Source organism: Bos grunniens, chromosome 13 (genome assembly GCF_055505025.1).
Source record: "Bos grunniens cultivar Pamir isolate PY7600 chromosome 13, Bosgru_T2T1.0, whole genome shotgun sequence".
Lineage (NCBI taxonomy): Eukaryota > Metazoa > Chordata > Mammalia > Artiodactyla > Bovidae > Bos > Bos grunniens.
The window spans coordinates 62,564,001-62,581,798 of NC_141177.1; the positions used below are offsets into that span (position 1 = coordinate 62,564,001).

General features: G+C 37.5%; 1 protein-coding gene across 12 annotated transcripts in view; it reads right to left on the reverse strand.

Moving 5' to 3' along the window:
• Positions 1-17,798, reverse strand: part of MALRD1 (MAM and LDL receptor class A domain containing 1) — a 754,524-nt gene that overhangs the window by 226,957 nt on the left and 509,769 nt on the right. For all 12 annotated transcript variants that reach the window (XM_086334563.1, XM_086334560.1, XM_086334554.1 and 9 more), the window contains one exon: positions 1,666-1,849. In XM_086334563.1, coding sequence (XP_086190689.1) covers positions 1,666-1,849 — 184 coding nt within the window. The remainder of the gene's footprint in view (positions 1-1,665; positions 1,850-17,798) is intronic.

Genomic DNA, 17,798 nt, shown 5'->3' on the forward strand with positions numbered 1-17,798 from the left:
TTTAGTTCCAGACATATGCAACAGCCTGGCTATTTAAAAAACGGTTACTTCTTCCTAAAATATATTTGACATACAATTGACCATATTCACTACAATTAACCAAAATTGACTCTTTATTTATGACATAGAAAGACTTAAAAGTACTATATCACTAAATATAAGACAATAAAGTATTAGTCAGTAAGGTGAATGAATGTTCAATTGACTTGAATGCATTATAACCATGTAAATTTTCACAGGACTTTAAGAGAAGAACAAAAAGAACTTCAACATGAAACTTGGCAAAACTGGAATAACAACTCTCAAATTTTTTTCTGCACTGAATCAACCCATCCAAGAATCATTCTGTTTCCCTTGAGAGGAAAAGAATCTCTCCTGTTTAATACAAGCTTCTTTCTAAAAATCTTAGATAAAGCTTTGAAGAGTTTCTCCTTTGGAACTTGCCAGAATCACTTATAAATTGAGTAACAAACTATAATGGAAATTTAGCATATTACTAGGAAGTTACTATAAAAGCATTAAAGAAGCACATTCTAACTTCAAAGATACCTTTTCATGATTATATTTTCAGATCCCATTTTCTGTGGTCCAGGAATCCTCTTCCAAACACTTCCACACCCAAACCCTGTTTTCAGATTCTCTGCTCCCTAGATTATCTAGGGTGCATACATTCTGCTTTTATGTAATATGTGTGTGTGTGTGTGTGTGTGTGTGTATGTACATACATATAATAGCTGAGTCTCAGTGGCCTTTGCTGGAAACACAGCAGAGGGTGGGGGACTCAATAAAGGACTGACATCTAAGCAGAAGGCTTTTCATAAAGAAAGCAAATGCACTAACAGCACCAAAAACCAAAGTCATATTTTCAAAATGTCTCAGTGAAGTGATATTTTAATATGAAAGCAGCAACGGAATTAAGCAGCACTCAGGTTTAGCTCTTCAGTCTCAGGGGCTTGCCTCCAAGGGAACCAGCATAGGAAACCGCAGAAGGCGTATCTTTCATGGGCAGGACATACCACACTGTACTATTTCGTAAATCAGATGGAATAACTTCTCAGAAAGAAACTTTGAAGTTGTGAAACTGTACAAATATATTTATAATCATTTTTGACATTTTCTGGGTAGTTTCATAAAGAGAATCTAAGTAATTACGCTTCAGATTTAGAAGTGTGATAAAAGATAACATATTTTTCAAAGTATTGTTTACTGGCTAGAGTAGCCTTTTAGATGCCTTAAGTATAGCTCTCAGTTCAAGTTCTGCTTGAATTATGCATAGTTGTATATACTTCTTATATAGCCACTAACTTCCTGTTTTCTAACCCTTTCTACTGGTTCATTTAAAATTAATTACATAAATGTATGTGAATATTAGGCTTATGGTTTAAATTGTGTTGAAAAATAAATTCAAAGAAAAACACTTCTACATGTTAGAAAAAGACGATAACATAGAAGAAAGAGAGGAATTATCTTTATAATCAAAAGATGGAGAAACTGTTATCTCTTAATGTGGAACTGTAAATTCAACCACCATAAAATCATCTCTTTCAATTGATTTTTATGTACATACAAAACATGTAACTGCAGAACATTTTATAAACATGAAGCAAAGATAAATGGCTAGGTTTTATGTGTGCTTCCAAACAGCAGAGCCTTCCAGAAACTTACCAGTCATGCAGTTTTCAAATTCAATGTCATCAATTGCAGCTCCTCCTCCCAGATCCCGTGTACGGAGACCTTGAAATATGACTTCAAAATTCCTTAACTTTCCTAGAAGGATGACAGCCTTTTGCCAGCGATCACCAGAGTTCTGCTTATTTTCTTCCCATACTTTCGATAGTCCTTTCTCTGTCTAAAGATAAAGAAGCTTGCATTAGGCAAGTAATTTAACACAAAAGAAGGAAAAAACACCAATTATTTAGAACACAAGCATTTGACCAGTGAAAGCTGATTAAAAAGCTGATAATAGTCATGGTATACTTTACCCCATTGAAACAGAGGTCCATTAATCTACTAAAGTATTCCCAAAAGAAATACGAGCAAGACTTGTAAACTTGTTTGAATATTTTCAGAGACATCATTATTAGCAAGTGAATACTCACTTAATTCCACTTCTTCTTGCTTGCATGCAGAGTTCTCAATGGATAGTTGATGGAGTCTGAACAGTTTACTGAAGCCCTGGTTTTACTGCTCTAGGTACCCTCCCCACCAACCTTCTATGCCCATTCTTTAATCATTGATACTGTATTGGGTTGGCCAAAAAGTTCATTAGGGTTTTTCCGTAACGTCTTATGAAAAACCCAAATGAAATTTTTTGTCCAACCCAATAGCTTTCTTCACAGACCTGAAATAACTTAAGGAAAGAGAAAAGAGAGAAGAAAGGAGGAACAGGTGGGAGAAATCACAGATCCCTGATAGATATAAGATATTGTGAAGTGAATGGAAAGTGATTACTTCTAAGATGGTATTTCAAAAATTCTATTAGATGATTATATGATTTGGGCTATTTATAAAATTCTACTATGATTATTACATGAGGTAACAGTATTTTAGAGCAAATTCTTCAAATTGTAAAGGAAAAATTAATTTTCTAAGAAAACATTTAAATATCTCCTCTCAAGACAAATGTTTCCTTGACCAAGGGAATATAAACTACAAGGGACTAAAAATAACTGTACCCATGCACAGGTGGAGTAAATTATGAACAAGCTACACAAAGACTAAAACCCAACTGCCACTTCTGAGGTGCCAGGAGCAAAAGCAGGGACGGTTCATGATTCCTGCACAACAGTATCACCAAGGGCGTGGGCAGACCCCCCATGACATTCCTCAGCCCACTTAAGGGACCCAAGCAAGGGAAGCTGGTGCTTGTTTTTGCTCCCTGATGCTGTAGCACAAGTCCCAACGAAATCTTGGTTGAATTTCTTGTCTGCCCTCTTATCAATTTCTATTGATTAAAAAGTTCAAGAACCCAAATTAGTAATACTCTGAATGTCAAAGTTTGGTCTGCTCGCAGTACAATAGTCTAATAGATGAATAGTCCAAGTATAACATGACATGACATGACAAGACATCATGTGACATATTGCATAATCTTAACAATAACAACAGCAAAAAAATGATGTTAACAGTAAACTAGAATGTAAGTCAGTTGATCACAAGGACAAGGCTTAACTATGTGTTGCTCTTTGCTATTCTGGGCATAGGCCTTATTGGGAATTAGAGGTTAACAAATCATAACAATGGATATATAGCAAAGAAAAACAGAAAATATATATAATTATGTTGATGTCACCAAAATTAATAGTTCAGGGTCTAATACTGTGTTTTTATGACAAATTCACAAGTAAACTTGGTCACTGAAACTTGTAATCAAAAAGGTGGAATAGAGGAGAATATTTAATGGAATGGCATCTAGAAAATCAAATAAGATGCTCCAACTGATTTATAGCATATAACTGAAATACATATTTTACAGATCTTTTAAAAAAAAATATGGACTGAACAAAAAAAAGAAATGCTTGAAGAGGAGATCCAAAGGAGTTACACATCTATAGTCTCACCCTTTTGGGAAACTAACATTAATAAATGAGGTGGCTGACACCTCATTCTGTTGAGGGAGGCACAGATCAATCAGTCAAACAGCTCTTCTGGGGAATTACAGAGAGAAAGTGGAACTCTGTATTAGTTACTCTAAAATTAACTTTGTAAAACAACCAACAGTACACAGATAGATCTTTCAACATCCTCCCCAAAATAACAAACAAATTTTTACACCCAGAAACTCCTGTAGTTTCTGCATTGAAGGGGATGAGAAATTCACACCTAATTAATGAAAATTCATATCTTTCTAATGATTAAGGAAGAGAAGCTTTTTCAAGGTTAGTCTCTGACTATCACCAATGTCTTAGCGATTTGGAATCAAAGGAATGATGAGTTAAATTAAAGATTAAAGTAGAAAGTGTTTGACACTTAACAGCATAACATGCATAGATAATGATATAAGTCTCTTTTAATTTGCAAACTTAATTCAAGCTCAGTGCTCAGTCATGTCCAACTCTTTTGGACCCCATGGACTGTAGACAGCCAGGCTCATCTGTCCATGAAACCAGGTAAGAATACTGGAGTGGGTTGCCATTTCCTCCTCCAGGGGAATCTTCCCAACCCTGGGATTGAACCACATCTTCTGTGTCTCCTGCACTGGCAGGCAGACTCTTTCCCACTGAGCCACCTGGGAATATATTGCTAATTTGTCCTGTTAGTTTCAGAAGTTTATAGAACCACTTCTATACTATGCCAATCACCAAAAAGGTTTTCCAACAAATGCCACCAAAGAAGGTTGTGTGATCACTTTAACCAATAAAATGCACATCATTTCTTTACTCTGACAGCAGGCCTTCTAATAAATGAGAATTAATATATTTGTTCTCATTTTATATGATAGGAGAAGAAAATGAGGGTTAATGGATTGACCTGATGATGGGTTACTGTAGTGTATTATTTTAATATATGTGCTCTCATTCAACTCTGGATATAACATATCAAATCATGTCCCCTTAATTATCAAAAGTAGCCATTCAAATGTGCAATGGAGATTTATTTATTGACTTATTCAGACAGTCTTCCATATATTCATCAAACATTTGATGCTCATACAGTTGCCATATATGACATTAGACACCAGGAATAAGAAGGTCAAAAGAGAGGGGGCGCCTACCCTACAATGGTAATCATTTAATAGAGGTGAGCCATACAAAAAATTATTAGTATAAAATTACTCTAGAAACATAAAACAGAACTTTTAAAACATTTAATATTCGTAATTTAAAAATATATAAATGTATCAGATCAGATCAGTCGCTCAGTCGTGTCCGACTCTTTGCGATCCCATGAATCGCAGCACGCCAGGCCTCCCTGTCCATCACCAACTCCTGGAGTTCACTCAGACTCACGTCCATCGAGTCAGTAATGCCATCCAGCCATCTCATCCCCTGTTGTCCCCTTCTCCTCCTGCCCTCAATCCCTCCCAGCATCAGAGTCTTTTCCAAGGAGTCAACTCTTCACATGAGGTGGCCAAAGTACTGGAGTTTCAGCTTTAGCATCATTCCTTCCAAAGAAATCCCAGGGCTGATCTCCTTCAGAATGGACTGGTTGGATCTCCTTGCAGTCCAAGGGACTTGCAAGAGTCTTCTCCAACACCACAGTTCAAAAGCATCAATTCTTTGGCGCTCAGCCTTCTTCACAGTCCAACTCTCACATCCATACATGACCACAGGAAAAACCATAGCCTTGACTAGACGGACCTTTGTTGGCAAAGTAATGTCTCTGCTTTTGAATATGCTATCTAGGTTGGTCATAACTTTCCTTCCAAGGAGTAAGCATCTTTTAATTTCATGGCTGCAGTCAATATATATCTTCTATATAACTAAAAGTAACTAAAAATTATCAAGTCAAATTTGGAAAAGTCAGAAAAAATAAAAACTACAAAAATTGTTTGACCTTTATTCATTTTTAAGATAATAGAGCATAGATTCCAAATATTCCAGTTAAACTTTCTGTGTTTGGCATGTAATGAATTATTTCTGCTATTAATACTTTTTGAAACTTCAACAATTTTTAAACTTAAAATATGCTTAAATAAACATAATGCTTACAAAAGATTAAGCACATAAAGGATACCAGCACATTGAGCAAATAAAGGGTAAAAAAGATGCAATGTGATACAGGAATAATTCTGAACCAAAAACAACAACAAAAAAGTCATTTAATACATGTCTGGTCCTAATTACTGGCACTGCAGCCAAGTTTTGTCTTCTGACTCTAGACAAGACTAAAATATTGATTAATGATGCCATGTAGTATTAAAATCTTTCATAGCCATTATAAAATATTTTTATACTTTTTTTTTTAATGGAAAGGAATAGCTACAATTTAGAATAATATCTTTTTTTTTTTTTTTGCATCTATGTTCATCAGTGATATTGGCCTGTAGTTTTCTTTTTTTGTGGGATCTGTGTCAGGTTTTGGTATTAGGGTGATGGTGGCCTCATAGAATGAGTTTGGAAGTTTACCTTCCTCTGCAATTTTCTGGAAGAGTTTGAACAGGATAGGTGTTAGCTCTTCTCTAAATTTTTGGTAGAATTCAGCTGTGAAGCCATCTGGACCTGGGCTTTTGTGTGCTGGAAGATTTTTGATTACAGTTTCAATTTCCGTGCTTGTGATGGGTCTGTTAAGGTTTTCTATTTGTTCCTGGTCGAGTTTTGGAAAGTTGTACTTTTCTAAGAATTTGTCCATTTCTTCCTCGTTGTCCATTTTATTGGCATCTGTATCTAGCAGATAAATATTGGGCTGGCCAAAAAGTTCGTTCAGATTTTTCTGTGTAAGCACTAATGAAAAAACCCAAATGAACTTTTTGGCCAACCCAATATATATAATTCTCTAAATCATCTAAATAGTAAGTCTTAAAAAATTAAATATTAGAAAATTATATTTTTTACCATTCTAAACATTTTCAAATGTTTAAAATTTATATATAGTTTAATCCTATTTTGAATTTTCAAAAATAGGATGATAGCAAGCATAGACTATTTTAAAAGTGCAAAAAACCTCTTCCACAGAAATATCTTGCAAATGGCTGTTATACTGGGAGTAAAATCTCTAACCAGTGGCTCTTATATTTACAAGAGGATTTCTGTCCTAACAACATGATTTTCAAGTTTAGATTAATATATTCACTGAACAGTCATGTGTGGTTTTAGACATATATTCACTGAAAACATTTTAAACAATATGTCCTCATGTTTTGTAGAATAATGTTTCTTTAAATTCAAAACATTTATTTCTTGATAACTTTCTTTAAAGTTTTAGGCAACTAGCATGGGACTCGGGCAAAGTAGGCAGTTTAATGCAAAGTATCGAGATGAATAAAGCTGAAGTTATATAATTTTTATAATCACTTTTTATTTTCTTTTTATCATTCTGATCTTTCTGTTTCCTGGGAAACAGGATTCCAGAATCACAACTTCATTTACACTGTACAAGAGAGAAAGTTTAGTTTCTCTTTCAGTCATATGCACACACAAATCTGATATATACATACATATGTATGTATATGTATATACACACACATGTATATTTTTTTACCCCCAAAATAAGCAACTGTCTTTTTCTCTTCAAATGTCACCTTGGAGAAGCATTCATAGGACCTTCAGGGTGGGTTTCATTCTCACTCACATTGCATCACCCTGCTTTAATGTTTATAGCACTCTCACTTCTCATTTTCCAATATTATCTTACATTTTAATTATTTCAGTAATTCACTGTCTGTCTTTCCCACAATTTAAAGTCCACGAAGACAAGAGCTTTCTCTATCTTGTTAACCTCTAGATCTCCCAAGCCTAAGACAGAGTTTGGCATAGTGTAGGCACTAAAAAAAGCTTCTTTTTAATCAGTGAAGACATATTTAATTCAAAATGGTGAATTAAGACGTTGCATTAAATTGTTAGTACAGGCTGAAAATAGGTTCAGTGTCTCTTTATAAAAATTCTACTGGATTTCAGATTCTCTGAAAAGGTAAAAACTGAAGTACCATTTCATGCCAGTCAGAACGGCTGCTATCCAAAAGTCTACAAGCAATAAATGCTGGAGAAAGTATGGAGAAAAGAGAACCCTCTTACACTGTTGGTGGGAATGCAAACTAGTACAGCCACTATGGAGAAGAGTGTGGAGATTCCTTAAAAAAACTGGAAATAGAACTGCCATACAACGCAGCAATCCCACTGCTGGGCATACACACCGAGGAAACCAGAATTGAAAGAGACACGTGTACCCCAATGTTCATCGCAGCACTGTTTATAATAGCCAGGACATGGAAGCAACCTAGCTGTCCATCAGCAGATGAATGGATAAGAAAGCTGTGGTACATATACACAATGGAGTATTATTCAACCATTAAAAAGATTACATTTGAATCAGTTCTAATGAGGTGGATGAAACTGAAGCCTATTATACAGAGTGAAGTAAGCCAGAAAGAAAAACACCAATACAGTATACTAATATATATATATATATATGGAATTTAGAAAGATGGCAATGATAACCCTGTATGCAAGACAGCAAAAGAGACACAGATGTATAGAACAATCTTTTGGACTCTGTGTGAGAGGGCGAGGGTGGGATGATTTGGGAGAATGGCATTGAAACTTGTATATGATCATACGTGAAATGAATCGCCAGTCCCGGTTCGATGCATGATACAGGATGCTCGGGGCTGGTGCACTGGGATGACCCAGAGGGATGGTATGGGGAGGGAGATGGGAGGGGGGTTCAGGATGGGGAACACGTGTATACCTGTGGTGGATTCATGCCGATGTATGGCAAAACCAATACAATATTGTAAAGTAAAGCAACCTAGATGTCCATCAGCAGATGAATGGATAAGAAAGCTGTGGTACATATACACAATGGAGTATTACTCAGCCATTAAAAAGAATGCATTTGAATCAGTTCTAATGAGGTGGATGAAACTGGAACCTATTATACAGAGTGAAGTAAGCCAGAAGGAAAAACACCAATACAGTATACTAACGCATATATATGGAATTTAGAAAGATGGTAACAATAACCCTGTGTACGAGACAACAAAAGAGACACTGATGTATAGAACAGTCTTATGGACTCTGTGGGAGAGGGAGAGGGTGGGAAGATTTGGGAGAATGGCAATGAAACATGTAAAATATCATGTAGGAAACGAGTTGCCAGTCCAGGTTCGATGCACGATACTGGATGCTTGGGGCTGGTGCACTGGGACGACCCAGAGGGATGGTATGGGGACGGAGGAGGGAGGAGGGTTTGGGATGGGGAACACATGTATACCTGTGGCGGATTCATTTTGATATTTGGCAAAACTAATACAATTATGTAAAGTTTAAAAATAAAATAAAATTAGAAAAAAAAAGTAATTAGCCTCCAATTAAAATAAATAAATTTATATTGAAAAAAATAAATTGCAGAGCTTGTCATAATAAACATTTAAAAATTGACTAACAGATAAATTCTCTCAACAGTGAGTCACTACACTCATAGAGATAATTTCCTGAGACTTACTATAGTTATTTTAACTCTTAGGTGATACAAAATGGAGAAAGAATTATTTATAACAAGGACTAGGCTATAGAGCTGATTATTCTTACAAAGTTACATTCAGAATGATTCTTGCAAGGTCCTTACTCACTTAAAAGAAAGGGCTGCCTAACCCAATTAAAATTCCCAATCTATGATACTGAAGGTGATATCCTCCTTAGTGGTTGATGGCTTGTTTCTACCGTCTTTCACACTACATTTGGTTCCTAAAGGAGAAAAACGTTCATACGGGTGAACATAGAAGAACAATGGGGAAAAAAATAAAAATGAGGAGTCTTTAGGAAGCATCTGACAGGAAGAATAATAAGAGGAGGCAGCAGGTCCGAGGCAGAATGTCAGTCATGAATGATTGTATCTGTCCCTTGGCACACTGCTGTTCACCAGGGTTGATAACCACTCGATGCGAACAAAAGAACAGCATTTTATGACAAAATCATTGGACATAACTCAGCTCCCTGTCTTCCTCCAGGGGTGGGAAATAATGAGAGAGAAAATAAAACAAATATGTGTGTGTGAAACAGCATATGTGTACAAAGGAATGACAAACTTCAAGCTAAGATTCTTGCACAAATTTTTCTTCCAAAGGAGACACAGGTATACAATGTTTATAAGACATGAATAATGGTCTACTTTCCTTCAGGAAAGTATTAAAAGAGTAAAATTCTCAATCTAAAATTCTCTGAAGACCAATCCTAATAGCAGGCCCAAAATTATAGGTACAAAGGTATTATTACCTAGAGAAGTATATATTATGTGTGTATAAAGAGTGAGAAAATTTTCTGACTTTAATAAATGATTGAATTCACCAAAATAGTATTGCTGTTTGTATTCAACAAACAAGTCAAATATATCCACACTTTTACACTCAAAATATATTACTAAAATAAAAAGTGCAATTCAAAAATAATTATAAACCTAAAATCTGAGTATAAAGATGAAAAAAGAACACTAGGATGAGAATTAAGTCAATAACAAAAGAATAAGTCTAGTCATTAAATCACTTGGGATAGGAATTAAGTAGGAAAAACAATGGTTTATTAAAGACTAGAATCCCAATATGATAAAATGAAATTATGAGTTTTCTACTTACTTAACTCATATGTTGAGTATTATGTCTAGGTCAGACATTCTTCTAATTGCTGATAAAATGTTATAATGATAAGAAACACAACCTAATATTCAGCTTGTTTTACATAATCTCAAAGCAGGTATGTGCTCACTACATTGCAATATTCCCTACTGCAAGTAATGAAGGAAATGAACATCTATGATTCAAATGAGTGCTAAATTTGAATTTAAATCAATTATTATTAGGTTCTTGTATATGCTGTTAATTGAGACGGGTGTCAAGAAGAAAAATAAGCAGCTGTTATTATTTAGTTCAGTTCAGTTGCTCAGCAGTGTCCGACTCTTTGTGACCCCATGAACCGCAGCACGCCAGGCCTCCCTGTCCATCACCAACTCCCATGTCCAAACCCATGTCCATTGACTCAGTGATACCATCCAACCATCTCATCCTCTATCACCCCCTTCTCCTCCTGCCCTCAATCTTTCCCAGCATCAGGGTCTTTTCCAATGAATCAGCTCTTTGCATCCAGTGGCCAAAGTATTGGAGTTTCAGCTTCAAGATCAGTCCTTCCAATGAACACCCAGGACTGATCTCCTTTAGGATAGACTGGTTGGATCTCCTTGTAGTCCAAGGGACTCTCAAGAGTCTTCTCCAGCACCACAGTTCCAAAGCATCAATTCTTCGGTGCTCAGCTTTCTTCACAGTCCAACTCTCACATCCATTCATGACCACTGGAAAAACCATAGCCTTGACTACATGGACCTTTGTTGGCAAAGGTCTCTGCTTTTTAATATGCTACCTAGGTTGGTCATAACTTTCCTTCCAAGGAGTAAGCGTCTTTTAATTTCCTGGCTGCAATCACCATCTGCAGTGATTTTGGAGCCCCCCAAAATAAAATCAGCCACTATTTCCACTGTTTCCCCATCTATTTGCCATGAAGTGATGGGACCAGATGCCATGATCTTCGTTTTCTGAATGTTGAGCTTTAAGCCAACTTTTTCACTCTCCTCTTCCACTTTCATCAAGAGGCTCTTTAGTTCTTCTTCACTTTCTGCCATAAGGGTGGTGTCATCTGCATATCTGAGGTTATTGATATTTCTCCTGGCAATCTTGATTCTAGCTTGTGCTTCCTCCAGCCCAGTGTTTCTCATGATGTACTCTGCATATAAGTTAAATAAGTGTGGATCACAATAAACTGTGGAAAATTTTAAAAGACATGGGAATACCAGACCACCTGACCTGCCTCCTGAGAAATCTGTATGCAGGTCAAGAAGCAACAGTTAGAACTGGACATGGAACAACAGACTGGTTCCAAATAGGGAAAGGAGTATGTCTAGGCTATATATTGTTACTATTTAAAGGACTCACAAATAAATAGAAACAAAAACACCATGTAACGATTTAGCTTGAGTGTGAGCAAATTCCATTATATTACAGAAAAATAATACAGTACTTGAGTGGAGTTGCAGTAAAATTAAGGATCTATGTGAAATTAGGAAGGTGTCGTAAAGAGTGTAATATTTGTATTGGGCTTTGAAACTGCACAGAATACCACCAAGGGCATAAAGTATATGAGGACATTCCAAGTAAAGAAAATCACATGTGCAGGCAATAGGCTATGAAAGTATTGAAATATTTTGGGAACCTTGAATAGTCTGATGTGATTAGAATATCAAAAGTATAATAAAGACTGAGGATGTACAACTCAGATATAGAGATCAAGACCATACATTGGAAAGTATCTTTAATTTCATTGTGAAGGTTTAATCCAATCTTATAGCCAATATAAAGCCACCTACAATTTTTAAATAAGGGAGTAACCTGATCAGATCTGCTTTAGAAAGATCTGTTCTTTAGTAGAAAGAGCTATAGATAGTGGGAAGGGTGGATTCATGGCAACTAATCCTGGAGCTTTAGAGGAAAGAAATTCTAGAGCTTTAGAGGAAAGAAAGAGATGCGATATGCAAGTGGGTGGAGACAGGACATGTATCATCAAAAAGTGTGACATGCAGAGAGCAAAGCCTGAGGCATCTAGGAGTAGACATTACTGTGGAATGAATGGGAGGCTTAAGGGACTTCACTGAAAAATCTAGTTGAAACTAGAATTCAAATTCCTAATGGAACTGATCAATATAAGTATTAATACATGGTTTCCTCAGTAGTCCAAAACCAATAACTAGAATTAGAGCAAATTCACATAAAGAAATGCTTTTTGGAGTTGTTGCCAAGCTGGGAGTTCACAGAGAAGGAAAAAGAGGATGTAGGCAAACATATGCTTGTGTTTTATAAAGAAAGAATACCTTTGATGAAATTAACAAAAAGTGTAGCCTACAGTGAGAATCAGGTGAAACTTCTAGAGACTATTCATCCATTCCCCTCCTAATCACCAGTATTAATTTCCCAAAGACTCTCTCCCTACCCCAAGAAGACATGAAGATCGTAATAGAAAGTGATCTTAGGTCAAACTGTTCTTTATTCTGCCCACAAGATGGGGACATTGACCTAGAACAGTTGACACTGAGCAGGGCTTCTGGACAGGTGATGAGAAAGAGGTCAAGTCTTTATAGCTCCTAGTGTTAAAGGTAGGCAGGTGGTGCAGTGGTAAAAAACCTGCCTGTGAATGCAGGAGACCAAAGAGAAGTGGGTTTGATTCCTGGGTTGGGAAGATCCCCTGGAGGAGAAAATGGCAACCCACTCCAGTATTCTTGCCTGGCAAATCCCATGGACAGAGGAGCCTGCCAGGCTACAGTCCATGGGGTCACAAAAGAGTTGGACATGACTTAGTGACTAAAACAACAAACAGGGAGGAGCCAAGATGGCGGAGGAGTAGGATGGGGAGAATGCTTTCTCCCCCACAAATTCATCAAAAGAGCATTTAAACGTCCAGTAAATTCCACAAAACAACTTCTGAATGCCGGCAGAGGACATCAGGCACCCAGAAAAGCAACCCAACTCTTCGAAAGGAGGTACGAAAAAATATAAAAGACAAAAAAAAAAAAAAGAGACAAAAGAGGGAGGGACGGAGTTCTGTCCTGGGAAGGGAGTCTTAAAAAGAGAGAAGTTTCCAAATACCAGGAAACCTTCTCACTGCTGAATCTGTGCCGAGCTTTGGAAGCACAGAGGGCAACATAACAGGGAGAAAAAATAAACAATTAAAACTCGCAGATTGCGAGCCCTACGGTAACTCCCCCAGCGGAGAAGCAGCGCAGACGCCTGCACACGCCATTAGCAAGCGGGGGCTGGGCAGGGAGGCGCGGCACGGGCTGCATCACTCAGAGTAAGAATCTGGCCTGAATACCCTGAGCACTATCTGAGCGAAATAATTTGGGCTAGCAAACCAGACTGTGGGATATCTACCACGCGAAAAGCCAGCCCCAACCTAAGACACCGCCAGGCCCGCTCACGGAACAAAGGACTGAACAGAGATAGCCGGCTGCAGACCTTCCCCCTCCGGTAACAGGCAGCCAGAGCCGGAAGGGGGCAATCGCAGCCCCAGAGAGACATTATCTATAAAACTGTAAGCAGGCTTCTTTGCTAACTAAAACTTCTTGGGGGTCTGGACGGTCAACATCTGCCTGAGAAGGTGCGCTGGTTTTACACCCAGATAACTGAGTGGCGGGGAGGCGATAAGTCGCAGCATTGGCGTTCCCCAAACACCTCATCACCTGAGCTGCTCGGACCTGGGAAGAGCACAAAATGCAGGCCCAACTGAGTCTGCGCCTCTGAGGACTACCCGAGTGCCTGAACCTGAGCGGCTTGGACCTGGGAGGTACATGCAGCCCAGGGCCGGCCTCGGATTGTTCTCGGCGGAACAACCTAGAGCCCGATCAGTGTGGGCAGGGAGGCTACACGCGCCGTGAGTAGGGGCAGACCCAGTGTGGCTGAGGCACTGCGAGCGCACGCCAGTGTTATTTGTTTGCAGCATCCCTCCCTCCCTCCCCACAGCGCGACTGAACAAGTGAGCCTAAAAAAAAAAAAAAAAAAGTTTCCCCCACCGTCCCCTTTGTGTCAGGGCGGAAGCCAGACACTGAAGAGACCAGCAAACAGAAGAAGTTATAACAGAGGGAAACGCCTTGGAAGCTACAGGCAATAGATTAAAACCCCGTGGTTACTACGGACTACATAGGAAGGGGCCTATAGATCTTCAGAAATATAAGTTGGACCAAGGAACTAGCCAAAAATGAACTGAACCCACCATACAACAAAACCAGAGAAAGTCCTAGATATATTTTTACTATTTTTACCTTCATTCTTTCTTTCTTTCTTTTTTTTTTTAATTAAAAAAAATTTTTTTAAGTCCTCTATTGTTCCTTTAATTTTCACTTTTATAACCTATTACTTTGCAAAAAAAAAAAAAAAAAAGACCCTATTTTTTTCTTCTTCAGCAAACTTCATATATATATATTTTATAATTTTTTGACCTTGTTTTTTTTTTCTTCTTCTTCTTTTCTTTAACATTGTATTTTTGAAATTCCAAACTCTACTCTAGTTTTTTAATTTTAGCTTTTTGGTATATGTTATCAATTTTGTACCTACAGTTTTTTTTATAATTTCTGTGACTTTTTTTTTTCTGTTTCATTCTCTTCTTTTATATAACATTGTATATCTGAAATTCCAAACTCTACTCTAGATTTTTAATTTATGCTTTTTGGTATTTGATATCAAATTTGTACCTGTATTTTCTTTATAATTTTTGCAACATTGCTTTTGTTTGTTTGTTTTCTCTCTTTATGTTTCTTCTTCCTTTTTTTTAACATTGTAATTTTGAAATTCCAAACTCTACTCTAGATTTTTAATTTTTGCTTTTTGGTATTAGTTATCAATTTTGTACCTGTATTTTCTTTATAATTTTCACGACCTTGTTTGTTTTTCTTTGTTCGTTTTTTCTCTTTCTTTTCCTTCTTCTTTTCTTTAACATCGTATTTTTGAAATTCCAAACTCTACTCTAGATTTTTAATTTTTGCTTTTATGTATTTGTTACCCATTTTGTACCTTTAAGAACCCAATGTTCAGGACCCATTTTTCACTACGGAGCGAGATTACTGGCTTGACTGCTCTCTCTCCCTTTGGACTCTCCTTTTTCTCCACCAGGTCGTCTGTGTCTCCTCCCTAACCCCTCTCTACTCTACCCAACTCTGTGAGTTTATGTGTGTTCCAGATGGTGGAGAACACTTAGGGAACTGATTACTGGCTGGATCTCTCCCTCCTTTTCATTCCCCCCTTTTATCCCTCTGGCCACCTCTGTCTCCTTCCTCCTTCTCTTCTCTGTATAACTCCGTGAACATCTCTGAGTGGTCCAGTTGTGGAGTGCACATAAGGAAGTGACTACTGGCTACCCCACTCTCTCCACTATTGATTCCACCTCATCTCAATTGGGTCACCTGTAACTCCCTCCTCCCTCTTCTCTTCTCCATGTAACGCTGTGAACCTCTCTGAGTGACCCTCACAGTAGAGAAACTTTTCATCTTTAACGTAGATGTTTTATCAATGGTGCTGTATAGAAGGAGAAGTTTTGAAACTACTGTAAAAATAAGACCGATAACTGGAAGCAGGAGGCTTAAGTCCAAACCCTGACTCAAGGAAACTCCTGACTCCAAGGAACATTAATTGACAGGAGCTCATCAAACGCCTCCAAACCGACACTGAAACCAAGCACCACACAAGGGCTAACAAGTTCCAGGACAAGACATACCAAGCAAATTCTCCAGCAACAAAGGAGCACAGCCCTGAGCTTCAAGATACAAGCTGCCCAAAGTCACCCCAAAACCACAGACATCTCATAACTCATTACTGGACACCCACCAGAACACCGACACAAGCTTCCCTAACCAGGAAACCTTGACAAGCCACCTGTACAAACCCACACACAGCGAGGAAAAGCCACAATAAAGAGAACTCCACAAACTGCCAGAATATAGGAAGGACACCCCAAACTCAGCAATTTAAACAAGATGAAGAGACAGAGGAATACCCAGCAGATAAAGGAACAGGATAAAAGCCCACCAAACCAAACAAAAGAGGAAGAGATAGGGAATCTACCTGATAAAGAATTCCGAATAATGATAGTGAAATTGATCCAAAATCTTGAAATCAAAATGGAATCACAGATAAATAGCTTGGAGACTAAGATTGAGAAGATGCAAGAAAGGTTTAACAAGGACCTAGAAGAAATAAAAGAGAGTCAGTATAAAATGAATAATGCAATAAATGAAATTAAAAACACTCTGGAGGCAACAAATAGTAGAATAACAGAGGCAGAAGATAGGATTAGTGAATTAGAAGATAGAATGGTAGAGATAAATGAATCAGAGAGGATAAAAGAAAAACGAATTAAAAGAAATGAGGACAATCTCAGAGACTTCCAGGACAATATTAAACGCTACAACATTCGAATCATTGGGGTCCCAGAAGAAGAAGACAAAAAGAAAGACCATGAGAAAATACTTGAGGAAATAATAGTTGAAAACTTCCCTAAAATGGGGAAGGAAATAATCACCCAAGTCCAAGAAACCCAGAGAGTCCCAAACAGGATAAACCCAAGGTGAAACACCCCAAGACGCATATTAATCAAATTAACAAAGATCAAACACAAAGAACAAATATTAAAAGCAGCAAGGGAAAAACAACAAATAACACATAAGGGAATTCCCATTAGGATAACAGCTGATCTTTCAATAGAAACTCTTCAAGCCAGGAGGGAATGGCAAGACATACTTAAAGTGATGAAAGAAAATAACCTACAGCCCAGATTATTGTACCCAGCAAGGATTTCATTCAAGTATGAAGGAGAAATCAAAAGCTTTTCAGACAAGCAAAAGCTGAGAGAATTCTGCACCACCAAACCAGCTCTCCAACAAATACTAAAGGATATTCTCTAGACAGGAAACACAAAAACGGTGTATAAGTTCGAACCCAAAACAATAAAGTAAATGGCAACAGGATCATACTTATCAGTAATTACCTTAAGCGTAAATGGGTTGAATGCCCCAACCAAAAGACAAAGACTGGCTGAATGGATACAAAAACAAGACCCCTACATATGTTGTCTACAAGAGACCCACCTCAAAACAGGGGACGCATACAGACTGAAAGTGAAGGGCTGGAAAAAGATTTTCCATGCAAATAGGGACCAAAAGAAAGCAGGAGTAGCAATACTCATATCAGATAAAATAGACTTTAAAACAAAGGCTGTGAAAAGAGACAAAGAAGGTCACTACATAATGATCAAAGGATCAATCCAAGAAGAAGATATAACAATTATAAATATATATGCACCCAACACGGGAGCACCACAGTATGTAAGACAAATGCTAACAAGTACGAAAGGAGAAATTAACAATAACACAATAATAATGGGAGACTTTAATACCCCACTCACACCTATGGATAGATCAACTAAACAGAAAATTAACAAGGAAACACAGACTTTAAATGATACAATAGACCAGTTAGACCTAATTGATATCTATAGGACATTTCATCCCAAAACAATGAATTTCACCTTTTTCTCAAGCGCACATGGAACCTTCTCCAGGATAGATCACATCCTGGGCCATAAAGCTAGCCTTGGTAAATTCAAAAAAATAGAAAT